Genomic DNA, 26,863 nt, shown 5'->3' with positions numbered 1-26,863 from the left:
ATGTTTTGATCCGAATTTATATTATTTCATTAACTTTTGTTTAACCATATAAAACTTTTTTTTTCCTTCCAAAATGACATTTTTTTGTCCAATTCACCCATCGTTTTTCTTGGTCATCAAAAGAACAGTAATCCCCTGCTCTTGTTTCCCAAGCTTCAAAGTAGATCTCTGTATAATCCAGACATCATTTCGAAACTCTAACACAAACACACCATTAAGTTGAAATATCTTTTCAAAACGGATTTTTGAAAAATAAAAGAATATATTAGCACTAAACACAACGATGATTGACTAGATGAACTCTCGACAATGAAAAAAGGAATATGGAAGATACGACATTGGGAAAAAAGAAGGACAAAAGGGTCATTTTTGTAAAATAAAAATTTGTTTAACAGAGTTTAACGAAAGTTAACGTTTTTTTTTAAGGAAGGAAGGAACGAAAGTTAACGTAAAATTACAAATTTGGATCAAAATATATTTAAAGAGTGGGCTGTGTATATTTAAAACATAGAGAGAGAGAGTTGTAATATCATTATCTTTGATGGGGAGTAATTTACTCTTTATTTTTTAAAAAATCATTTATACATTTTCCGTTACTCCCCAAGAGTTTGAAATTGACAATGATAAAGTGTGTAATATAAATACAAAAGTGTGTCATTAAATGAGTCCAACTATTTTTAAGGCAAAACTACACTAGGTTCCATTTATCTTATTTATTTGTAATATTTAAGTCATTTATCTTCTTTGTTTTTAACATTTAGGTTATTTATCTGTTGAAGCGCGTACTAGTTAATCTTTTTTTACATTTTTGATTCAAAAAAAGATGAGTTGACTTGCCACGTAGAATTATTAACAATAATTTTATTCTTAATTTATTTATTTTTAGAAAAAATATATACCAAGAAAAAAATAAACATCATTTCTCGTATGTTCATCATCATTGTCATCATTATCCTGAATATTCATCATGTTTTTCTTCAAAGTTCAAACCCATAAAAATCAAGATTTTTCATCTTCTTTCCAAAATATCTAACAACAAAAAAGATTATGATTAGCATGATGAAGTTCGATGAATATGATTGTTTTTCTTCAAAGTTCAAACCCATAAAAATCAAGATTTTTCATCTTCTTTCCAAAATATCTAACAACAAAAAAGATTATGATTAGCGTGATGAAGTTCGATGAATATGATTGAAGATAAAGATAAAGGTGATGATTATGAAAGTTGCATTTTTTTTGGGTTTTTTGATAAAAAATAATTATTTAAGAATAAAATAATTATTAATAATCCAACGTTGCAAGCCAACTCATCATTTTTTGAATAAAAATTGCAAAAAAGGATTAAGTTTTATACGCTTTAAAAATAAATGACCTAAATGTTATAAAACGGAGATAAATGATCAAAACGATAGAGTTATTTTCCATCTATTATCATGTGTTGTACTGCCACATGCACAATTCAAGATTTTACGGGGCTTAAAGGTTGGAAAAAATTGGCTTTACGTGGCTTAAAGGTTTGATCAAAGACATAGCTTAATAAAAAAGAGAATGAGCACATAAACCCTATAAACTTTGTATATAAGCCAACTTGAAAACCTTATACGAAAATAAATTGAAACAGCTCATGAATATATCATAAATTAGTTATGTAAACACGTAAACAAACATGTATGAAATGAGATATGCATTAAAAATTCTTCGAAATCTTACTAAGCATCCCCAATGCTATTTGGAAAACAGAATTATTGTTTAGTGTGATTGAGAAGACATGGTTTTGCACCATTGATTTGACACGTTCTTCAGTAAAATAATATTCCAAGCCTAAATAATGCATGCAAAAGAGGTATAATAAATGTTTGAAGCAAGCTTCATTTATATCAGTAGCCGTCAAAATTCACTCAATAAAAATAAAAATAAAAATGGTATAGCACTACGAAATCCTTATTGCATGAAACGGCCAGTTTGGCTGTATGAAATCAATGCCCCAATGTTATCTGGCTAGGAGAATATGTGAACCAACACTAGAATACCAACAGCAGGAAGAAAATCAACAATGATCCATGCCTTTTTTTTTGTTTACTTGAACATGCACATACATCATTTGAACACGGAGAAAAGCGGAAGTTACCAAATCTTATATCAATGCAAGTGTGTCCTCAATACAATGCCAACAGCCAGCCAAATAATGATGCCTTGCACTTTGATTCAGAAGGAAAGACCAAGAACCGCAGTAGCCCAGGCTGATAGGGGGTACCTATGCAAGCTTTCTGTAATGGACAGTGTTACGAACTACTGTCATACTATTCCAATGAGATATAACTAGCCCGGAACAAAAATTTCATGTCATACTGCAATGTATCCAACTCGCAACTTATTAAATATTTTTATTTTTTGTATAAACTCATTTGGGTCTCCATCATGTACTGCTGTTGTACTTTGAAGACCGCAATTATAGAAAAATACGAGATCAACTACTCAGTTTGTCCACTTAAAGCTGCTTCCTCTTCCTCACCATCCAATTCTTGTTCCACACCTTTGACCTGTAAATGCAGCAAGCAGCATTGGAAGATTGTTGCTCAATATAATATAATATAATATAATATAACTGAATGATTAATATAAATTGGAACTCAGCCTATTAATGCTGCTTTAAATAAACAGTAAACACTCAATAATCAACACAGCTTTCTCTATATTTTCTAGTATGCACAATGACAGATAGGTCTGGTTAATCTAAATTCAACAACTTACATGCAAATCAATCGTGTAAGACAAATGGAAATCTAATTCAATGGAGGAAACTAGCAAATCTTATAAGTTAATTGGTCTTCATGTTTACCCTTGTAATATACCCTCAAAATCAACTTAAGAATGCCATAGGAAAGGTGCAAGTAGAACTGCTTCATTACAGAAGGACGGTAAGTTGAGGATTCCAGTTTCCAATTAATTCAATTACCATAAATATAAATGGAAACAGCAAATGGATCAGTTTCATCACAAAATGATAATGCAAACTTGTTACCTCAGGTACATAATGCATCAGCATATTTTCAATGCCTGACTTCAGAGTCACCGAAGAACTTGGGCAGCCACTACACGCTCCTTGCATTTTAAGTTTGACGATCCCCGTATCTCTAGAGAAAACCACAATATAAAAAGCAAGTAAAAGAACCATTCTATAATGTACAACATTAGCATTGTCAACACAAACATTGTCGTGGAAATTTGCTCATTTAATTTTGTTAATTTCACTATTACTATGATTTGTTAGCATGTTGTCATCTGAGATAGATATGTATTCATTGTTATCATCAATTATTTTTTAACACAAAGATCCTAAAATAATGAGATAAAGTTCAACCCAGCTAGGCAAAGGTAGAATGGAACTTTGGAATTTCTATTCTGTGAAAGAGTATAGATTATTCGTCGAGGTTAAGTGCATGAAACCCAAATAACAAATAAGAGGAGGGGGGAGGGGAGAACTTACGGATCAAAACCACAATATACAATGTCCCCACCATCATCTTGTACAGTTGGTCGAATACGAGTCTCCAAAAGTTCCTTGATCATCGCAACTGTCTCAGAATCATCCTGTATGCAAACAGGTAAGCATACCATTTAGTTTTGACATCTTGCAGGTGGCCTAAGCTAGGAAAATCTTATACTCCAAAGCACTTGGGTCACTAAATGTCTAAAAAATGTAAACAGAAACCTATGGAAAAGTATTTAGACTTGGGAGATACAAGAGAATGCCAACAGTTTTTGAATTGGGGCAGGGGCAGAGGGACATAATAAGTAGTAGGAGCTCCAGTCCCTTCTGATTTTTTTGCTAAAAGAAGAGACTTTTTACACATAATTTAATATGATCTCTTTCACCCATTCATCAATCATCCATCCCACCATTCAGGATTTGTATTTCTTTTCCTTTCAACTCTACACCCTCTCAATCTCTTATTTTATTTGTAGGAGTAATTAATAAGGAACTAATACAATTATGAGAGAATTGATATGTTTTCTGATTTTGAAAAGAGAAATGCTAAAAAGTTTATGATAGATTTGTAATGTTTTGTTTTTAGGAAAATTACGCCATAATATTCTATCATAAACTCTATCAAGTATCAACACATTCACAAAATAATGATTTTATGAAATTTAAGTAAAATGCCAAATTCCTTGAAATGAGACTAAAGCAATATCAACATAGAAATGAGGAAAACTTACATCGTGAATTGCTGTGTCTTTGGATGAGGCAGCTTGAGAGTCTAGAAACAGCGGTTCACCAGAAGAGTAGAAATCCATAATAGCAGCAAAGATTTCAGGCTTGAGAAATTCCCACGATGCATCTTCTGATTTGGTAACAGTGACAAAATCGGATCCAAAGAAAACACGAGTAATTCCTGCAACAATTAAAAAAAAAAACAGAAAACACACAAATTAAAGAAATGAAGAGAGAGAGAGAGAGAGAGAGAGAGAGAGAGAGAGAGAGAGAGAGAGAGAGAGATAGAGAGAGGGTAGTACCATCAATAGTGAAAATTGATTTAGCGAGAGGAGAATTCATGGCGGAACGAGGGTTCGGGAAATCGGCGCTACCAACATCCATGACAGGTTTACCAGGATGAAACATAAGAGACTCTGGATTTGGAGTGGACTGTGTTTGGATAAACATAGTCCTCCTTTGTCCGGTGGAAAATGGAGAAGGAAATGGTGAGGCGGGGGAAGAGAAAAAGGCATTGTGGTTGCGAGGTTGAAACGACGGCGTTGTGCCCAGGCAGCGAGAACAATTTGTATTTAGAGTATTGTGATTAGTCTCTGGTTTGAGGGAATTTAAGATTCCTAGTCGTAATCGTCTTCCTAATCTGAAAACACTTCCCCTCACCACCGTCATCGTTCACGATCTGGTCTTCTTCTGTTATCGTGATTGTTATTGCTATGTCCTCCTCTGCTCCAAACCCTTACGCTTCCTTCATCAACCCAAACGACATTGTTATTGTTACAAAACAAAACATGTCAATCTGACCCTTTTTTATTTTGGGCGTATTGTAATAAAGCAAAGACCAATATGATATGGAAAGCAATTAAACATATTGACGCAATTTCTTACTGTTACCATATGTATGATGTATGATAGCATCTTTTGCCCGGGGTTTGATTTCTTTCTTACTATATAATATTTCTATGCGTATTTGCTTCATCAAATATAAGTTGTTTGTAATTTGTGGCACTGACAAGTTTATCGGAAGCAATTAAGCAAAAGTACAAAAAAAGTACAAAGACCGATATGATATGGATAGCCCTAAATCAAAGTCAATAGCTATATTTTAGTTCACTATGATGGACCAACACACATAGTTCACCATGTTAACCTTCACCAAAAAACAAACACAAGGATGGAAAAAGAAATCAAACCATGCTTTTGCTTTTGGGGATATTTAGGTGGAAATTGAAGTGTTCAATGAATGTTTCTAGTTCCTATGTGCTCAAGTTCCCAATATGATGGAAAATCTATTTTTTTAATAGGAAAATATACGAACAATCTTCCTAAGGACCATTTTGTGAAAATAATATATAAAATTTGACTTAGTAAGTATCAAAAAACTATGTAGAAAGAAGCACTTTAACAATATATGGCCATCAATACTAATAACCACAACAATAGTCTATTCCAAGTTATATGTAGAATGAACATTCTTATAAAAAAAACGAAAGACATAGAAAGGTTGCTAACAACACTGTTGAGGAAGTTAATGTTGAGATGATTCTGACCAAGGTTAGGACTCTTCAAAAAAAAACATTTTTCCAAAAACCAAAGGAAACTAACTATACAGAAAGCTTAATCTCTAAATAATAAAAGAAAAAATCAATTTCTTTATTGCAAAACATTACTTCGTTTCTTTACTTCCAAATTTGGGACATACAAGCATACCATATTATTGGACATCAATCAAAGAACACAGAGCAGACAAATGCATTGTAATTCGACTAAAAAAAACCTTTTTTTTTTTTTTCACAATTTGACCAATATCCCCTAAACCATCCATTCTCTGTTATAATTGCAAAATAAAAGGAAATTATAGTAGCTATTAGTTGTTAGAGTAATTAGTTGGTTAGTTTTTTTATTTAGATTTTAGTTATGAGTTGTTAGAGAAGTTAGTTAGTTTGTCATTTTGATCAGTAAGAGAGAGTGTGTGCGTGTGTATAAACAAGAGAACACAAATGTTAGAGAGTGTTGTTGAATATTTGTGAAGTTTATTGAATAGAGTGGTGACTCTATTATGAAGGGGAAACCAGTTCTGCACCCACAAAAACCCACGATGTAGAAATTGGAATGCGCAGAAACATGTGATGCCAAATTGAAAGCATAAATGGAACTCAAAACATACAACAATGGTATACAATTTTCCGTTCAAAATATGGTATACGAATCCAGAACACAGAAATAACCAAACTCATGAATTGAAATGAAATGAGGGAAAATAATCATAAATGAATTAAGAGCACAATTTTCTAACCTTGCTTGTTTCAAAATTGCTTCGAAATCTTGCTAGAAAGATCAATCTTGCTGTGAAATTTGGAGAGAATAACAGTTTTGGAAGAGGAGAGAATCAGAGAACGATTGAAAGGGTTTTATTTTGGTGAAATTGGGAATTAAATTTTAATTATGGATATTTTTCTCATTTCAAGGTGTAACCAGAATTAGGTGACTAAGTTTGTTTCGTTATGCGGTGATGAGAATTGATTTTGAGTTAATTGATTCTATAAAAATTGATTTTAATTAAAAGTGAATTAAATATAACGTGATTTATGTTTGAATATTTTATAATAAAAGTGATTTGTAGGAAAAATGTTGTTTGGATATTTTGTGTTAAAATTGCTTTTGGGTGTGTGAATGACCAAAGTAGGTTTTTATTTTGGATTTTAAATTAGATTTCATTTATTGCTTGCTACAAATTTCATTTCCATTAAAAATAACATTTGGTAACTAAAATTCATATTATTATTTTATAAAATCAAAAAATTAGTGGGCTCTATCAGGATCGTACATTAATTAAGAAGGTTTTGTGATGGGCCTTTGTAGAGAAAGCAAACAAAAAAACACACTTTTCATCGAACAGTGTCTTCTTCTACCTTCAGATTTCTGCAACAACCAAAAGAATTCACAGCAACACAAAAAAATGACGCAGACTTCAGTCAACAGAAATACAGAGTAATGAATTTCTCACATAGGTGAATGGATTTTTCAAATATAACAAGATATGTGAAAGGAATTGATGTGATTCAAGGACAAAAGAGACAAATTGATGTTATGTATTTCCACGACAGAGATAATCAATTTAAAAAAGCTAGGAAGAGCAGCTTCACGAAAAATCGATTCTAAAGAGGAAAAGCACGATGGCGGCAGATTCTCGGCGGAGAGCCAAACAAGTCGAAATCACGGTTGATGATGTTGGCCGTGCGTTTGAAGACTCTCACCTGGTAACCAAACATGTACTAAGGACCCGTTTAGATTGAGCTTATTTTAAGTATATGCAAAACAACTTATGTAAATAAATAAGCTTTTATTTATTATTCACAAATTTGTTAAGATAGTTTATAAGAAAACAACTTATGAAGATAAAATTTTCGTTAGTGAGAACTTATATTTTAATATAAAAACATATTTATTTGCATAAGCTATTTTTCATAAGCTCAATCCAAACGGGACCTAAGTTCTTAAATAGTTCAATTATTGTAAAAAAAGAAGAAGAAATAATTCGATTACTAAAAATAAAAATAAAAGAACTAAATCCTTGCCATAAAGTTAAAGGCGAGGTTAAAATGTCAATCCAAATGGGTCATAATTCTTTCTTCGTTAAAACCTCGCCCTTAACTTAAAGTTTATGTCATCCTAAGGTGCTGTTAGATGGAAGGATCTTATCAATGTCCATAAATGATAAATCGAGCCTGTTTGGATTGAGCTTATGCAATTATATAAGCTTTTATTTATTATTCATAAACTTGTTAAGGTAGTTTGTGAAAAAATAACTTATGAAGATAAATAATTTGTTAGTTCAATCCAAACGGGGCCATCATATCATAGCTAAAACCAAACTATCGAATTGGAAAAATGGAGTGTTAAGAGTGTTATCGTATGGTTTTATATTATCTAAATTCAATAGTTGGAGATAAGAAGACTCAACCGTTGACATCTGTCATAGAGTAAATCACCGCCTCCCAGGCCCCAACTGATTCTACTATAGAGGCCAACGATAGACAATAACCATCCGAACACAGCTTACTACTTTCATCGTATTGTGCTCTCGAAAGAGCGTCTCTTCTTAAAATATCAAAAGATTCTGAGTTGGAATCCCATTCAGACTTAGGATTCTAGTGGTTTCAGAGGATCCAGCTATAGGAGAACCGAGAACTAAGAGCTTCTCTTTCCTTTTTCCGCCCGAATTTTTGCTCTTAAGAATGTGGGTTTTAAGTTAAAAACGAGTAATTGCACTTCTACGACCCTTACCTGTTTAACTTGAGAGATAACTAACACATTCTGCTTTTTTTTTTTTAACAGGATTCTATGTCGGTCCGCGACCCCTAGATTCCGAAGGCATCCTTGGGGTGATCTCGTAGTTCCTACGGGGTGGAAAAGATGGGGATTTTCTTTCCTTTTGTTTTCCCACATGTCGCTCAAAGGGTTGAAGGGAGATAATGCATCATGTTGTTCGCAAGGGCCAACTTAATCTTCTTCCCCAGGATCTGAGATGAGAAAACCCTAAGAGAGCCACCGACTCCAACTATCTTCCATGTATGATCCATACAATATCTGATCGTTGCCCATCCCACCTCCTCGACATTTTTGACAGCCCATCTTTAACTCAGTAGAGTCTTTCAGTGGCATTTTCAGTCCTTTTTCCCGTTACTTAGAAAAAGTGAGCCACTAGTTCAGGTACAAGATACAAATTACTCATTTTCCAAATATACTCTTATATATTAATACTCCCAACGTATCTTGAAATACGAAAAGTTACCTTAAATATATCCATATCCAATGAACAATTTGGTAAACCATACACACATTTGTGACAAATTTATTACTTCAACAACTTTTTTAATATTCGTGTTTTTTGTAAAATAGTCTTATAAAATTAGATGTATAAAGTATTATTCAAGAGGTAATTAGAATATGATATGGGTTGACATGAAGCACTGATGTCGCGAGGAAGGTAAACATGTTGCTCTCTTTTTAGAGTTCATTATGCTTTCTACTCAAAATTTATGGTGTGTCTAGGAAATGAGTGCGATATGTTGGAACTCCCAAGCTTAGGGACCCCTTTTCGAGAACCCATAATACCCAATGAATTGTCATGCATCTTTAGATGGATCATTAATACAAAGAGTAATATGATTCGACGAATAATGGAGAAAAGAGCAATTGAAAGAGTTTTTTCATTAGAGGGCAAAACCACAACTCCTACCCGTACTAAATGCAAGGTCCCTAAGCTTGGTAAACAAAACATTATAACATTACCTCTTGGTAAACAAGACATTTGTGTGGGTATTTCTTTACTGTCTGTTGTACAAAATTTCACAAAGTATTAAAGAAACAATAGACTCAAATGTTTTGTTTAAACATAGCAAAAGGATTCCAAAATTTATTCTTTTCAATCCCCAATTTGAATTGAATTTGTAGTATCACCCTTCTCACTGAAGTCAAATAACCTGACAATGATGAACCAAGGACTGTGGCTACTCCCGTAGCTGCACAGACCAAAAATCAGATCACACTTTCAACTAATAACAATAAATTTGAATTAATTATATGAGACAAAGGTTACAGAGGCATACATGTTTACTTCCATAACCGTGCTCTCTGAAAATTTCATTTCAAAAAGTCTGTTAATGCAAGAGGTTGTAAAGTACAGATATTAGTAGAAGCTATTAGTTACTTATTAGAATAACATATAACCATAAAATGATACAAATTTAAACTTAAACGAAAGAGGTTTAAAAAAAATCACCCTCCCCGGTCCACTTGAACCATTTAAGAATCCAAGGAAAAATTTGAATATCAAAGTCAACGTTATATTTTTACCAAAGCCAAAAAACAAGTTGAAGAGGACCCTGGAATAAAGTAAACACCATTTTTGTTATAGGACAACATGTATTATATAACTTAATGGCAAATGAAAGCATGACTTCATGTGACATATATACTTACAATGAGATAAACCATACAACTAAAATAAGTTTTCTAGCGTGTGTTCAGATACCATACCCCAAAACATAGCCGAAATAGTTTTCCCCTAACATAAATGCAGAACCTACAACATTTTTGCAGTCATGTGTGATTAGTATAAATGAGGTAGAAACCATCAAAAGATGGAAGTCTGAAAAGCAATCTTACTACCGTAGTCAAAATATGTATTAATGTCTTCATCCCTATCGATAACATGAAAATCTTTTACCTGAAAATAAATATTTATTATACGTTAATCTTCCAATAAAAAAAATCAAATTCACCATGAAATAAAGGTAGGTGTATAAAACCTTAGTTCTATTTCTATCAAAACTTTATTTGAAATACCAATATATAAATGTAGTCTATGCAACATGTAATGGGACAAGAGATTAAATAAGGAAATAAGATAAATTCTCATTTCATCAAGAACGCTTGTAAGTTCACACATGTTAAGCACCACTACAATAAAAAACAAAAGACACTGCATAAGCAATAACAAAGGTACAAAGAGAGATTTATTTATAAATTAAGGTAAAAGATAGGAAAAAACTATGGTGGTGACCAATTATGATATCTACTTGGTTTTTGAAACCCTTTTTGGTAGACTACATAAAGAGCTTGAATGTGTGTAATTCTATCTCATAAAGATGTATCTAAACACTCTGTCATTTTGTGATGATCTAAATTTTTCACTGTATCAAATAAAGTTTAAGTTTTAACGGGTCAATGTGACCTCTTATCACCAATGTTGTTTGCTTGTAAATGTGAATTGTAATATATTTAAACTTCCTCTTTTTTTTTTGTTGCTAATTCTCTCTAATTGAAAAGTTACATGCATGTGAAATGGCAAACCAAGTATCTAATATTGAAAATAACAGTGTGCCTCGTTATACTACAATGATTTATGAATGTTCCTTCAATGTAGCTTTTTGCAGATGATAATATTATATGAAATAAACATGCAGCCAGGGGCATACCATTAAGTTGCTCTGAAATAGTATAGTCGATGGGAGAGCCATGAAATGGAGAATGTGAATGGTAAATAAGTATTCATTCCAATAAAAAAATTAAACTCACCATGAAGTAAAGGTAGGTATACAACGAGGATATGTGCAATGCTGCAGAATAAAAAATAAATAAAAAAAACATCAAAGGAAAATATCATCAACGCAAAATGTCAAAACAATGATTAACCACAAGGTGGTTTCTATCATTAGCAAAGTTAATCAACTCAAAATAGTTTTCAAGAACACATAACAATTTTAAACAATCTAATGCTTACCGTTACAAATGATTATGATCCATATAAAAGACACATTTTGATAGGAACGGTTTGTTCCCAAATCTTTGGCTTCCTCCAATTTACACTCAGAGCAATTCTCATAACAATGGCGTTCAACAGCGCTTGTCCTTCCATATGAGTTAATTTGATCTTTCTTTCACTCTGTGTGCTTTATGTTTTTACTTGCTATTGTTGATATGATTAGTTCTTAAGCTCTTTCTTTCACTCTTTCGTGTGCTTTATGTTTTTACTTGTTATTGTTGATACGTGCTCTAAAGCTTTTTCTTTCCCACCTCAAAAACTAAACACTAAATGAACACCACCTAACTCGAAAACACCAAAAACTTCCGTTCAACATAGATCGCACACCACAAATGTAACCATCTTATATATACCTAAGATGCTAAATGATGTTAATTTATATAGTTTCTATAACAGAAGTTGTTTTATTTTTCTTTGACTCGACTTGTCATTTTCTTACCTTTTTTTTTTTTTTTATCAAAAGACTTGTTATCACTAAGTTGATGGATATCTAACCTATGAATGCACGTCGCTGCTTCTAATAAATTGGAGTTGTTAGATTAAGATTATAGGTTGCATTTTAACCTTATCAAATCAGATTCTCAAGACAAATTTGGATCTTTGCCTACCAGCTATAATTGGTCAATGATCACATAGTTTTAACTATAACAAGTCCGCTATAATATGTATAGGTGTGCATCTCTATTGCAAACTCAAAGGAACTAATTCTAAATTTGATAATACTAAAAAATTGACACAGTATGCCACTATAACAATAGGAAAATGTATGCATCAAAATAATCAATTGTATATGTACTTGCCTAACTTTCGTTTTTTTCTTTTATTAAAAATAATAAAAGAACCCACTACATAAATACGAACACTTATAATGTTTAAATTGATTGACCAATTAAAAGATTTGTATGAATGAAGCAATAACTAATTAAACAGTGAGATCAAATCAATACACCAAATAAAAGAACATTGATATTCAGATATAACAAAAAAAAGATATAATGCTTTTTGCTGAAAAAAAATAATATAAACTTAACACAACATTTTGCCTAAAATTAATACTCACCAACAAAATTAGAGATGTGAAAAATATTTTATGAAACTGAAAGAAGTTGTAAAACAATAGTCAGAAGAATGGTTTTGTAACTTTGTATTTCACGTACTAAAATTTTGATTCATTTATAAAGGTACTATCTGAGAGAAAACTTTAACCACGTTTTTGTTCCACTCAAATGCAGTGCTATTAATTAGGTAAGTGGAGATTGACCAAGAATAGTTGCAAAAAAAGTGGCAATACTCTTAGTAATATCTCAACTGCACGTAAATAGGTAACAAATAATTTTGACTGTTAAACAAATTTAATTTAAATTGAAAAATGGTAGTCAAAGTGTAACTATGCCTTGAGATAAAGTAGGAATAAAAATTCACACTAAAACCACGTTTTATTTTTCTTTGATAGCTAATCATAATAATATTAAATATAATAATAATAACTTTTGAAATAATCCCAAATATACAACAATCCCCCACATTTTTCAAAAGTTTTAAACAAAAATATATAGCCTAAGTCACCTTTGAGTGTAATGCATCGGAACGGTGTAGCAAGCTATGGAACCCGTCCTAGACTAATAAGACTTAACACATAGTGAATTGGTTTAGCAAGCTATGGAACCCAATACACTTGGTGTATGCTAGAGGTCTCAAATCACATTACCCCCACAATTCTCGTGTAATCGCTGTGTTGCGCATTTAGGCCGTGCGCGTGTCTGGTTTTCATGAGTGCTCTAGAGACCCGCCACGGTCTCATGCAAGCGGCCCCACTTGACACTCATATAGGTGATTCCATCTAGTGCATGCTACAACCACACACCACCCTAAAGGCTTATGGAAATCATTAAAGACATTATGAGCCCAACCCTCAAATTTTAATTTAATTAGCACTTCTCATTTCAATGTCATAACACTAGGAAAAGGACAAAACAATTTAGTGCTAACATAACTAACAAATGACTTGTTTTTCCCATTAAACCTATTTCATGGGATCTCCATTCATAAAGGTTGGGTTTCCATCACTTGTCGTTTTCGTGTGGCATAGTCTCATTTCCTACCTTTTCTTCTCGAGGTTTTTGTCAACGAATTCGTTAAATTCACAAATATTGATTAAGACGTCTCTTAATCAATTAATCTAATACTTCGTCAAGTCTATATCATAGACTTGGTTTGCACACAAGTTTGCTTAGTTAAACTAAACAAGACATATTCATCAATAAAATAAATCACTTTATTTTATTGGTTCATATTCACTTATCATCATTGTTTTATTATAATACAATGGTTCTTCCATATTAAACAATGTCATCTTAATTTCCAATAGTACAAATATGATGATACATATTAAGATTAGTTTCAGTCAAGAACATGTATGTAAACATGTAACATCAAATTAAAAGTCAGAAGCATACTAATGTTTCATACTTGCAGTTCAGCGTATCAGCATACTGATAATTTTTAACATTAGATGGCATGACTCAAATTTATATACTTAACTCAATTCATTGCATTCATGTGATAAAGAACTTAGTAAGTGCTCATACAATATAACAATTAAGTAACTTTAATCAATCAGTTCACACTTTATAAGAGAGTTTGCAAAGATTGTCTCAGTGAAGAATTATTTATATCTAACTAACAAGAGAATATTATATCCTGCTTACATATGCATATAAAGAATTTTAACATTTTGATCACTTTAACTACTTCTGTGCAAGACATACACACATAATTTTTCTTAAGGCATCTTCCCATATATGGCTTACATGTTATATAGACCACAACAGAATTTACTATCCACATGTATACATTAATAACTGAGACATAATATTTCATGATGTTCAATCATAACATGCTGGAATACATATATAAATAAATGAGAAACATCCAAACAAATACAGAGATAGAAAAACAGATAATTCAGAAACACATATATAAAATTCAAAGGGAACAGATTTATTAAAACTGAAAAAAAAAATGACTGATAGTTAAGGAGTCTTAGGGGATGCAAACCTAATCAGAAACACTAAGAACAAAAAGCCCCTAATCAGGAGTCTTAGTCTTGCCATCATTTTTGCAACTGTTTTTGGTCAATACCCACTTACCTAATTAGTAGCATCCACTTACTTTTTTGGTGGAAATATAAACGTGTTTAATATATCTGAGTGTGTATTCTATAAGAACACAATTTCATTACGTGAAAAGCAACAGAGTTGCAAACCTTCTTTTCTTCAAAGCTACTTCTTTCAGTGTTACAAAAATACTAAGTGTCTGAGTGATTGAGTCTGTATATTTTTCTCGTGTTCTGATAGCCTCGGTATGATTATCGCCGAGATGAACCTGTTGTACTCTGGGGGAGTTGCGCAATTCTGCGGATAATTTCTTAGATTGTTGTTTGCGGATGACTGAAGGATCATAACCTGCAAAACAAGAAAATAACAAGTAAAACCTGAGGCGTGACTATGAGTAATATCTCAATAGCAAGTAAATAGGTAACAAACAATTTTGACTGTTAATCAAAATTAATTTATTGAAAATTGTTAGTCAATGTGGTAACTAGTCTTGAGACAAAGTAGGAACAATTTCAACACTACAACCATGTTTCTTTTTCTTCTCTTTAATAACGAATAATAAAAATAGTTTTAATAATAGTAATAATAATAATAACTTTTGAAATATTTAAAATATACAACAAAATGAACATAATATTGCAAGAACTTTACCAACGTCATTGGTTGTAAAGTTCAAACCACCAAGCCTTTGGGACCGACATTCCACAATGAAAAGAGCTAGTTAAAGAACAATGCGTTGAAATAGATTAATATACACATCAGAGGGTCAATACAACAAAATCAAGAAGTAAAATATTATCTTTTTGTAAGCAATATCGTTAAGAGAGAAAATACAGTAAACTAACGATAATAAGTCCCAATTTTTAAATATGTTTCTAACTTCAACATCTTTCACTTCACCAGCGGAGTCCCTGGTGTAATTTTTGTCGTGAATTGTTTCATGTAGTGATGTAGATAGCTTAAAACAATTATATTGAAAGTGAGTGTATATGGTTGTCCATATATAGTCAGACAACATGAAGAGAGCAAAAGTATAAATGGTGGAGGAACTTAAGATATATATCGGCAACCAAATGAATGCAACAATAAGTTCTACAATTGCAAAAGCCAAATTTACCAAGTTAAGCAATAAATACAAAAAAAATGTGATGAGATTTATGATTTGACAAATGAAACTTAGCACAACAACAAAGTATAAAATAAATTTAGAAGAGTAAAGGAAAAAATTGAACAAATAATTTTTTTTATAAAATTTAAAATAAAAACAACAAACAAAAAAAATTCTACTTACATGTCCTAAACAGAATCCGTTTGGAATATGTGTGGGTATTTCTCTACAGATTGTTGTACAAAATTTCACAAAGTATTAAAGAAACAATATACTTAAATGTTATGTTTAAATATAATAGAAGGGTTCCAAAATTTATTCTTTCCAATTACGCAAGTCACACTATACATTCTTCAAACTTCGAAAGGCCTTCCGTCCTCTTGAAGAATTTCTTTGCTCAAAACTAGAGCCTAACACCCAAGATCTCCATAGTTGTACCATTTTCGGTGTCACTAACTCCACCTCAAGTTGAGCTTTCTCTGCCTCAACTTTCAAATGCGTACACACACCATGCTTTCACCTTGCAACTCCACCTCAAAGGTTGATCACAAGTATTATTCACACCGCCTCTCCATGCTGACCTTGAGTATTCTTCCCACCGCTTCTCCTGACTGATGTTGAGTGTTTAACGTCTCTCCAGATGAGCACCGCTCTACAAGGCATCAGTACCAAGGTGAGAAACCTCACCTTCTTCATCATCTCAACAACAAACCACCAAAGCACCCGCATCCTCATATTCCTTGAAGACAACTTGCATGGAATTCTCATTGTCCTCCGGACAATCCCTCTTGAAGTGACCAAACTTTTGACACTTAAAGCACTTATACTTATTCTTGTTACCGCCCTTTGAGCTTCCTAAGTTACCTCTACCTCCACCATTTCCTCTTGAAACACTAAGGCCTTCACTTTTTCATCCGCTCTCAAGTCCTTGGACTTGGTCAACTCCTTGGTTCTCAAAGCCGGTTGAACTTCTTCCAAGGTGGCAGTGCCTTCTTTCCCATAGAGCATGGTATCCTTGAAGGATTCAAATGATCTCGATAGAGCAAACAACAAGAGTATCGCTTTGTCTTCGTCCTCAAGATCCACCTCAATGTTCTCCAAATCATCATGGATTTTGTTGAACCCCGTTAATTGCTTTGTCACGGTCTTTGACTCCACCACCTTAAATGAGTAGAGTTGTTGCTTAAGGAATTGCCTATGAGCCAAAGATTTGGTCATATACAATGACTCCAACTTTGACCACATCACCACCATGGCAGGTTCCTTCGCGACATCCCTAAAATTTTTATCACCGAGGCACAAGACAACGGCACTCCTAGCCTTGTCCACCATCTCGGTCCTCTCCGCTTGTGTCATGGTGACCGACAACGCACCTTCACCCTTCAATGCTTTCTCACACTTTTGTTGTATCAACACCGCTTGCATCTTCACCTTCCATAACCCAAAATCATTACTTTCGGTGAACTTCTCAATATCTCACTTTGAACCCATGGTACTCACTTAACCAATTTACTCCTTTGCCCCACGGTGGGCGCCAATTGTTGTGACTTCGGACTCAAAACTCACACCAATGAAACTATGATGTGTGGAGCAAAGGAAAGTAGTAACCAATATTAAAGTAAACACAAGCAACAACAACACCTAGATCTAATATAGGAATCAAAGTGAAAAACTCAAAACCACAAGCAAAAGATAAGGAGAGAAGAGAAACAAACACACCAAGAAATGATTATCCAGTTCGGTCCAACATGACCTACTCCGGGGGAGAGATTTATCTCTCCAATCCACTATCAACGAGTTCTTACAAAGAGATACAAATGAGTTACAAGAAATTAGCTTCAACAAGCTCACAAAGAACAAAACTTAATTTCTACCCATTTTCTCAATCTCACCGAAGAACAAGACACTCAATGATTTTTACTCACCCAAGGTGTTTACAATGTTTCCCACCCCAAGAGAACCCTAATCAAAGACCCTCAACCCTAAAGTTACCTCCTTTGACTTTCCAAATTTTCCTCTCTTGAAGCTCTTTCTAAAAAATGAAGAATGAAACCTTAAATAGCGGACATAACTATTTTTTTAAAATAGGTGCAAAACATTTTATATCTATCATGATTTTTTAGACAAATTATTATTCATCTATTTTCACATTAAATTTTTTCATAGTTGACTAATAAATATACAAGTAATATATATGTTAAAAAAATTAACACGCTTTAAAACATAATTCAGTGGCAAGTGAGGGGTTTTACTTGTTTCATAAACTTGAATATATACACAAAAGCCACTTTTAAGATTTATTTTGAATTGCAATTACAACATAGTGCATACACTCTTCCTTCAAAAAAACATAATGCATACTCTTCCTTCACTCTCCACACACGTGCCTTTGCGGTCTGTAGTCTGTACGTAGCATTTGAATCAAAGCCTTTGAATGAACAGTTAGTGACTCTACTATGCACTGTGAATTGACAGAAAACTACAGCTGCAAACTTAAAATTTAAGAGGATTAAAATTGAATTAAAATACCATTATTGATTTAAATTTGCAAAGTTGAGGGGATTTAAATGCATCCCTCTGGTAAAACTTTGGCTCCGCCACTGCTTATAGTTCTCGTCTACTCCCCTACGCTGGGTTACCTAAAAACGCCGAGAAATTCACAATCTTTTCATTCATTTGTTTCTTGTCCAGCACCTTATTCTCCCTTGTACTCAATAAATTCTTCCACTTCATCAGCCGCAGCACCTTTTATATCGGCATGCTTCTTTGTGTTGTTACATTTGCCTCTGGCTTGTGCCTTTTCGCGATCGGGCATTATAAATTATTTATAACATAGTGAATTTTATGAATTATGTGTTAATGGTTTGCACCAGTGTTATGAATTATTATGTTTTTTTGGTATGGTGTATATGTGTCATATCTTGATTCTTGATTTCAAAGTGATAAGATTATTTAGTGTTCCTGGGTGAGGACTGAGGACTGAGGTGAGAGGTTTTCATCCTAACAATATGAGGTGCTGGCTTGCTGCTAATGCTATAGTACTGTTATCTACTTATCTCTACTATATAAATAACACTTGACTAAATGCTGATTATTGCAATTTCAAGCAACGAGATTTGTTATGTGTGCATATTGTATCTTACGTTATTCACTTGAAAGTCGTCAAAAAAGATGTAGCTAACAAAGAATCCTATATTGTACTTGCACCGAGTACAATAATAGAATATAGGGTTTAGACTGTTTATGCGATGCCTTGAGAATGATCCTAAAGAGGGGTATTTATAGCCCTTTGTGAGCTTGTTTTTGCGTAACTTAAGCTCAAAGAAAGCTGGGTCTTAAGTCATTTTACCAAGCTCTAGATGCTTCTAGAAGCTGGTTAAGGCGGCGCCTCTGGAAGGACGCGCCTAAATCCCATGAGCCCTTCTGGAGGACGTCTAAGCCTTTCTAGAGAGCTTTCAGGCTCTTAGAAATATATTGACGCTCCACATAATATTTTGATATGATTAGCATTAAGTGACTATTAAAGATCATGGAGATCTCAATTCCTTCATCAATGGTTAGCATTGTTTATAATGCCTTTATATATGTAATGCGACATGTGTTTTGAAAATGAATACAGGAGGGATGGGCATACATGCATTTGTTTTGCACATGCAGATGCAGTTTTGAACGAATTTTGAACATCACAAATTGAGTAGGAGGAGTATGCGCATCATGTGACAAATGAACAATCAAATACTCTTAAGTGGTCTTTGAGGAGAGAGGCATTAAAAAAGGCCATGCCTCACTAGAAAAGACGATTAACAACTGAAGCATAACAATAATAATATTCAAAGTTAAAATAAAAGAATTTTAAGCTAATTGCTATATATCCCAAAACACATTTAGTTATTTTTAAGGGGAGCACTGCTAGATTTCTTACTTCTCTTTGTTTATTCTTTTGTATTTTTTTTTTTGTACACATACGTAAAAATATCAAAGATGTAATTCAACAAAAGACACGAGTAGAGCCCTGTTTGAGACTATGAGCTACTCAATATCACAATGAAAAATGCTATCAACATATATACGCACGCATTCTGACATTTTATTTTGTGATTTTATTTATTTATATTGTTATTAGCTTAGAGATCAACACATTAAAATAAACACGAGAGGAAGTGTGGTCTAGAGTCTCACTAAATTTAAGTGAAATCCTATTGGATAGTGAAACGAAAGGTATTTTCAAAATTGTGAGACAAATTTAAATTTCTAACAGAAAGTAGTATGTTGACAAAAGTGAGTTGGAAAGTGTACCACTAACACTATTCAAAATTTGCAATGTTTATGTACTACGAAAACTTTGAGTTCCACCTGATCCCTATTATTTTCTAACAATGGCCTGAGTTAACCCGTTAGGAAATTTAAAAGATTAATAGAAAGATTAGAAATTGAAAATTCATGTTTTAGAACTAGAACTTTTGACCAAAACTCATATCTTGATTATTATGTTAGCTACCATCTAGTAAGAAATTGGATTCAGTAGACTTGAAATGGACAAATAAAAAATAGAGAAAGAATTACATTATTGCTCACTCATATTTTCAACTAATTGCCTTACATTGATTTCATGAGTGTACCATAATTGCAACGCAGCAGTCATAGACACCCATATGTAAAAAAAATGTGGAGGGAAGAATAAACAGAAAAATTAAGATGTAATTTGAACTTCATCAGATAGATGATCTGGAGAAATTTGGCCAAAGATGTCGGGACATGTGTCCCAGTTTCTTTTTTCTCGAGCCTCCCAATACCCTCCCATATAGCGGTATGTCCCGCTAGCTTTATCCTTCGCAAACCACCGCGGTCTCCAACCGCTCTCTTGCATCTTCCGAGCCTGAATATCATTCAAACGAATATAAGATAATCATTATTGGAAATTATTAAGGCATGTGTGTCTATGACATGTGATCTATATAAGATAATCATTATTCAAGCCTGAATTTTTGAGGTACTACAAATGATTATTAAAAACAAAGATAAGACATCACAAAATGTAATAGGCACCTGCCGTTGCCGTTGCTCAAGCCGTAACTTTTCTGAATTTGCCATCTCATACTCCCCATTTTCTAAATACCGTTGGTCTGGTCTTAACCTCGAATCTGTTGGCGGCAATTTCTCCTATGTATTCACAAATAAATAAATTATAATGAATGTTTAGTAAAATGCCACAAACCCGGCAAACAAACACACAGACAATATGCATAATGAAGATGGAACTATCTTGTTCTTTCTTTTGGATTTACTTGTTATATTCAAATGATTCATACTTCACCTTTGTTACAGAAAACGATTTGTTAATGAGGAGTTAAGTCAACTCCAATAAAAAAACACAAATATGTAAAGCACAAACTGCAGAGAATATTTACTCTTAAAATCCATATAATTGTGGCAACACATAAAAAGTATTAGTTAACAAAACAAACCTTCAATCCAGGGGTAAGTTCATTTAACGTGATGGCAAAACGAGTGAAATTATATCTAGTAGGAAACATGGGAGCCTTGCTTCGCTTCCAGAGTAGATGAGCCTCTGACAAAGATTCATGACCTTTCCCCTTCCCAGTGTAGTCTCCATTAACATAATGCATGCTTTCATCCCATTTTCCAAACAAGGTTGATACTGTTTTTCCGTTCCTATCTTGTACTATACCATGAACCTAAAATGGAAGGCATGCCACAATAAGATGACATTTAAAAAGGATATTTATTCAAACGCCTAAGTTTTTTTTTCCCTGGAATTGTAATCCGATCATTGGTACAAAGTGTGTGAGGATGAAATCTATAAAATAAGATACTCTACATTATACAAGCCAGAGAGGAATATATTATCAGTAAAAAATTAAATCCATGCAACAAAAATAAAGCACCTGATGAGGATTTCGATCAATTATAGATTGTTCCTTGAATTTCAGCTTACACGAGTACTCTTGGTTTCCCTCTATACGCATCGTACCATAATGATCACAGTAAAGCTTTCCTAATATGAGATTGTATATTGATGTTGTAACCTGAAAAGAAAAGTCCATTTGATTTACTGCTTTAAAACCAAACCAGGGCATGACAGCCACTAAAGTAATTAAAACATACCTTGCTCCACTGGAAAACCTCTCCATCATCAAATTCCAAAGTCAAAGTACCGACAGGGTCAAGCTGAATTGAGCGGCCCCAAAATTTGCTTTTTAAGTTGCTATCCCCCGAAAATTTCCATCCTGTACCCTCACAGTGACATGCAACTATCATAGGATGATGGCTGACCTGAGAGGTAGCATAAATATTAATAATTTCAGATAGAGGACATAGATGAAAAAAGCAAATTTGTATCTCCAAATTAAAGTTTATCATGTTGATAGGGTTGTGTAGAACTAATGGACTCAATATCTCCTTTTATTCATGAACTAAATAGTGTAGTTCCCAAAATTCTTGTCCTCCATATTGGGAACATTGTTCCTTTCAAACAGAAGTGAAGTAGATGTAAGGAGTCCAAAGATGTGAGCATTAGCACACAGTTTTCATCAAATAAATTATTCAAGTAACTCTCATTTCGACCTCAAAAATAACAAAAAGAAAAAGAACATTCAGACAATAGTGTATCAATGGAAGAAACCAATACCCCATTAAATCAGAAAGAAAGATAGACGAAGAATTATCATGATTTAATTGACTTGTAAAAAGGTAATACATTCATGATGTTATTATATTATACCTTCTCTGAGAAAAAGCGAAGGCCTTTATCTGGATAGTTAGCCTCGTATGTTTCTCCAAGTAATGGATTAAATGGTTTGCAAATTCTTCCTTCGGTTGAAGCATAGGCAGATACAGCAAAAGCAGCGACATAGAGAATCCTCATGAGGCTATCACCCTGCATAGCAACTCCAATTGATTACAAAAGGGAAGAGCACACCAATACTCCATTGAAAGAGCTAATAGGTAAACAAAAATCAACATCGCGCAATATTTTATCAAATAGTTTTCTTAGATCATATTGAAGTGCCCATATTTTCCTTAATATGGAAGAGCAATATAAATCTGTCAGCCAAATCTGACTTACCCTTTTTCCCCATTCATATGCTTGGTCAAGCAGATATGAGTACTCCATTTCTTCAAAGCACTTTTGCAGGGAGGAGAGAGGCTCATTAAAGTAAACAGGAAGGCAAACTTTTGTTAGATCTTTCCCTATATTATCCTTGATCATTGACCAAAGACTGACACCTTTCTCTTTCTCTACAGGGTCTGGCAATTTCTTTCGCCGCTTAACACGAGGGTGGTTGGTTCCAATATATCTATTTGAAGAATCTACATCGTCCTCTGATTCAAATGCATCATTATCAGATGAGAAAGATGATACTCTATAATCAGACCCATTACTTTTAAAAGAACTTGATGATAGAATATCACGGGTATCAAAAAAGACATTGTCATCGTCATCTGTTTCTTCCTCTGCCACATCATTTCTCTCATTATCATCCTCAGATTCACTTGCACTTCCTTCTGAATTAAAAATAGAAAATGAAACAAATAAGTGTAAAAATCACAGATAGGTTATAACAATTGGCTAGCAGGTAGGAGTAATAAGCATTACAGATTACACTACTTGAATATAGGGGTGGAAAGATTTCAAAAAAAAAAGGGGGGGGGGAAGTTAGGGGGAATCTTTGTATTAGAGACAGTGGAAGATAAATACTTAAAAGTTGCAAGAAAATCAATCACCAGACCAATGAAACATCTACATTAACCTTTCTGGCAATGCGGAAATGTCTGAAATCTTAACCATTTGTTAATACAAGGGGAGGCCTTAAAAAATATGCGAAGACTAGACTTTGACTGTTGAGCATATGAGAAAACTAATGCCTAATAAACAAGCCATTAAAAAAAACATACCACTAAATTTTTCTTGCAATCCAGAGGAATCTTCTTGATCATTCCACTGTCTTTGGCTCTCATCAACAACTGTATTCTCCAGATCGACCTTGTCTGTCTGCAATAATGTAATGCAGACGAAAGTTTATTAACACGCACTACAATAAAAAGTTTATCCTTAATACAAATCAACATGACAAAACAATTAGAGAGCAAACAGTTTTGTTAAACAAGTTGGAAACCATGACAACATTGGGCAATTCAGTTGATTAAAATAATGCCGTAAGCATATCATCAATGCAGCATTTAATCATATTAAAAAACATCAAATTAAAATAGTCATCACATGTAGAATATACCAAGCTCTTGACCTGTTAGTCAAGATGATTCCAGGTCAGTGCAATATTGTCTGACAGGATAACAAACAGTTTTTCACTTGGGAAAACACACTTGCAACTTGCAAGATACAACTGAAGGGAGAAATAAACCTGAATCTATTAATATGTGTCTAATTGTCGAAGATACTTTAATTAGGTATAATAGTTGGCATTAGTTGATCAGCTGTATGGCTTTTAACTGGAAGAAAATTTTAAGGTCGTAATAAATTATACAAGTGTATTGCTTGGTTTGGATCAACTTCTAACTTTTGGAAACTTCTCAAATTAAAATAGATTTACAGGGTCCATATACGAGTGTCTATAGAGAAGGTAAATGAGAGAGCTATTGAAAAATTGAGATGCAGAAGCTGATGTTTAAAAATACTCGGTTATTGCAAGATCCTTTTATTATTTATTTTCCATGTCTTTACTAAGAGTGTATTCAAACTGGTTCTTAGATTGATGATAGCATCATAAGGCTCATAGAATTTCAAATTAAAGAGCATTTGGTTGAACAGATACTTAATCAGTTAAATGTATAATCTGTGCCAGGATTTTGATCAGAACATGGTCATTAGAAGTTACAGTGAAGAGTAAATAAATGAGCTATAAAACTTCATAAGAATAACTCATTGACCACAATTTCGTACTTCCGAGTTTTAAGGTTTATATTTGGTCACATTACGATACCAAACTCCTACCTGAGCCATCTATATTAGACGTAGCCATGGTTCAAATTCTGCATACAAGCCATGAAACTGATTGTGTACACAGAATGCAGTGGAGAGGAGGAACCTATCAAACACGGACTCCGACACGGGTACCTCACGATACAGACACAAACACATCGACACTGCTGATTTTAAAAATATAGGACACCGGCACCAATACATATATATTTATTTATTTATTATAAAAAATAAAATAGGAGCATTATCAATAAAATATCTAAATTAATAATATATATATATATATATATATATATATATATATATATATATATATATATATATGCATCTAAATTGAACAGATTGTTTCATTACAAAAAGTTCTTAAAACAAAATAATATATGATAGGTTTTCATCTTTATCCATCTATCTACTATACCAAAAGCTAAAAGCAATGTAAGCAAATTTAATGTCTTTAACCCTTCATTGATCATCATTGCTCAACATATTTTAACTCTTGTAGAAGTGTCCAGGGAATGTCTAAGTAAAGAAAAGAAAAAATGCTTTTATCGGGATACTTATTTGAGCTATGGGAGGAGTGTCCTATGAGTGTCGGCCACAAAGACACGCCTAATCTCAGAGGTGTCCATGTTTCAGAGAGAAACTTCTTACCCTTTACAATTAAACTTTTCTCAGTTGAAGTCTTACAAACCAGAAAGTTTTGACAGTTAAAGTAAACACAGAAAAGTATATAACAAAGGATAGCAGAACACAATTGAAGATTTCAACTTGGAATTAAAAATGATGTAGTACCTCTAGATGGCGTAACGTGTCAATGAGGATAGAATGCTTCTGCTTAAGCAACACTAATTGATTCTGTAACGCTGCAAACTCAGTTTTCATAATTTGTTCACTGTCCTGAATAGCTGCTTCACTCGTTCCTTCTTCCAAAAGCCGATTTCTCAATTTCTCAGTTGAAATTGTTACGTTATCCACAGGAGCCATTAATTCACTGTTGGAAATTCTAGGGAACATATCTTTCACTGCTTGCAAAGCTTCCATCCACGCCACACGATCTTCACGTGACTCTGCTCTCAAATGAAGTCTCTTCATTCCCGTGAACACCGAAAATCTCTTATCATCCGATTTACTTTCGCGAATTGTTGAGACCTAAAATAAAGAACACTGATTATTATAATTGAAATGAAAACTAAAATAATTTGAATATTGATTCAAACAAAATTGATGAATTGATTAACGAACCTTGAGATGGATTTCACCGAAAGGTTTACGACGATGTTGATAGGGATAAGAATTACGATTGCGATTGATCCTTCGAATAGATTCATCGCCGATAACTTTGGAGCCTTTTTCAGTTTCATGATTAACGATAATTTTATCAGGTCCATGAATCTTGTAGTAAGAGAGAACTCCATCTTGAAGAACAAACCATCGAGGTCTCCATCCTTTACCGTAATTCACCCATTTATACAGTATACCGGAGATTCCATTTCCGACGAGGTCGTTGATCTTCAAATCAACAACCACCGCCGGCTGTTCCCGCTGACAACCGTTGCTATGGCTGTGACTATGAATCGGAGCCGGCGAATCGGATCTAACAGCGACAGATGGTGGTGGAGGAGGAGGCATGGTGAAGTCAGTGAACGGAGACGGAGGTTTCACCGGCGAAGCTTGGTCGGAAATAGCGGAGACGCAGCAGAAAGGATGCATGATATTAGTGTTTGAATTGGAGGAAGGTGACGTGGCGACGGTGATTGACGGCGGTGATTGAGAGAAGCTTCATGGGCCCTTAAGGCGATCACTGTCAGAAAATAAAGAAGAAGGAACGGAACGGAGGCGGGAAGCGGAATATGCGTGAGGCGAGTTTATAAGAAAGAAAATAAAAACGGTTACGTCTAGGTAGCAGATTTATGAAAAATGTAAAATAAATTGAATTAATGTGAATGGAAGGACAAAGACAAAGTCTTGGTCAAAACATATACTATATGAATTTTAATTACATTACATGAAGTATATGGATTAATTTTGAGATGGAGTGTTGGGAGAGAAAAGAAAAGGTAACGGAAGTAGTCAGTTATTGTGGTGAGACGAACTCGAAGGAAGAAGGTTCAATGAAATGAGATGCGATTTTAAA

At 33.6% G+C, this 26,863-nt stretch overlaps 2 protein-coding genes across 3 annotated transcripts; both read right to left on the bottom strand.

Annotated features, from left to right (window-relative positions):
* Positions 1–1,844: 1,844 nt before the first annotated feature.
* LOC11419985 (nifU-like protein 4, mitochondrial) lies at positions 1,845–6,621 on the bottom strand. Its single transcript, XM_003601055.4, has 6 exons — positions 6,510–6,621; positions 4,519–4,961; positions 4,222–4,397; positions 3,488–3,591; positions 3,023–3,134; positions 1,845–2,540 (listed from the first exon to the last, which is right to left on the bottom strand). The coding sequence occupies exons 2-6, from the start codon at positions 4,883–4,885 to the stop codon at positions 2,472–2,474; spliced, it is 828 nt and encodes a 275-aa protein (XP_003601103.1). The 5' UTR covers positions 4,886–4,961; positions 6,510–6,621; the 3' UTR covers positions 1,845–2,471.
* A 13,624-nt stretch (positions 6,622–20,245) lies between these two features.
* LOC11415911 (oxysterol-binding protein-related protein 1C) lies at positions 20,246–26,863 on the bottom strand. 2 transcript variants are annotated; one of them, XM_013605362.3, is made up of 10 exons: positions 25,972–26,863; positions 25,522–25,878; positions 23,685–23,781; positions 22,855–23,291; positions 22,510–22,665; positions 21,894–22,061; positions 21,674–21,814; positions 21,233–21,463; positions 20,814–20,927; positions 20,246–20,643 (listed from the first exon to the last, which is right to left on the bottom strand). In XM_013605362.3, the coding sequence occupies exons 1-10, from the start codon at positions 26,437–26,439 to the stop codon at positions 20,458–20,460; spliced, it is 2,355 nt and encodes a 784-aa protein (XP_013460816.1). In that variant the 5' UTR covers positions 26,440–26,863; the 3' UTR covers positions 20,246–20,457. The 2 variants fall into 2 exon arrangements, with proteins under 2 accessions (XP_013460816.1, XP_003601101.1); XM_003601053.4 differs by having other exon boundaries at positions 22,855–23,294; positions 25,972–26,862.

This window comes from Medicago truncatula, chromosome 3, assembly GCF_003473485.1.
Source record: "Medicago truncatula cultivar Jemalong A17 chromosome 3, MtrunA17r5.0-ANR, whole genome shotgun sequence".
In the NCBI taxonomy this organism is placed as follows: domain Eukaryota; kingdom Viridiplantae; phylum Streptophyta; class Magnoliopsida; order Fabales; family Fabaceae; genus Medicago; species Medicago truncatula.
This window is presented reverse-complemented; position numbering and strand designations above follow the sequence as displayed.

What these genes read in the sequence shown, in the direction of transcription:
- LOC11415911 (XM_003601053.4), bottom strand. Translation starts at nt 26,439, where the DNA reads ATGCATCCTTTCTGCTGCGTCTCCGCTATTTCCGACCAAGCTTCGCCG. An exon ending in TCGGTGAAATCCATCTCAAG is followed by an intron (nt 25,879 to 25,971) that starts GTTCGTTAATCA and finishes TCTTTATTTTAG; the next exon opens with GTCTCAACAATTCGCGAAAG. An exon ending in AACTTACCCCTGGATTGAAG is followed by an intron (nt 20,928 to 21,232) that starts GTTTGTTTTGTT and finishes GTGAATACATAG; the next exon opens with GAGAAATTGCCGCCAACAGA.
- LOC11419985 (XM_003601055.4), bottom strand. Translation starts at nt 4,885, where the DNA reads ATGACGGTGGTGAGGGGAAGTGTTTTCAGATTAGGAAGACGATTACGA. An exon ending in ATCAATTTTCACTATTGATG is followed by an intron (nt 4,398 to 4,518) that starts GTACTACCCTCT and finishes TAATTGTTGCAG; the next exon opens with GAATTACTCGTGTTTTCTTT. An exon ending in GTATATTGTGGTTTTGATCC is followed by an intron (nt 3,135 to 3,487) that starts GTAAGTTCTCCC and finishes GGTTTTCTCTAG; the next exon opens with AGATACGGGGATCGTCAAAC.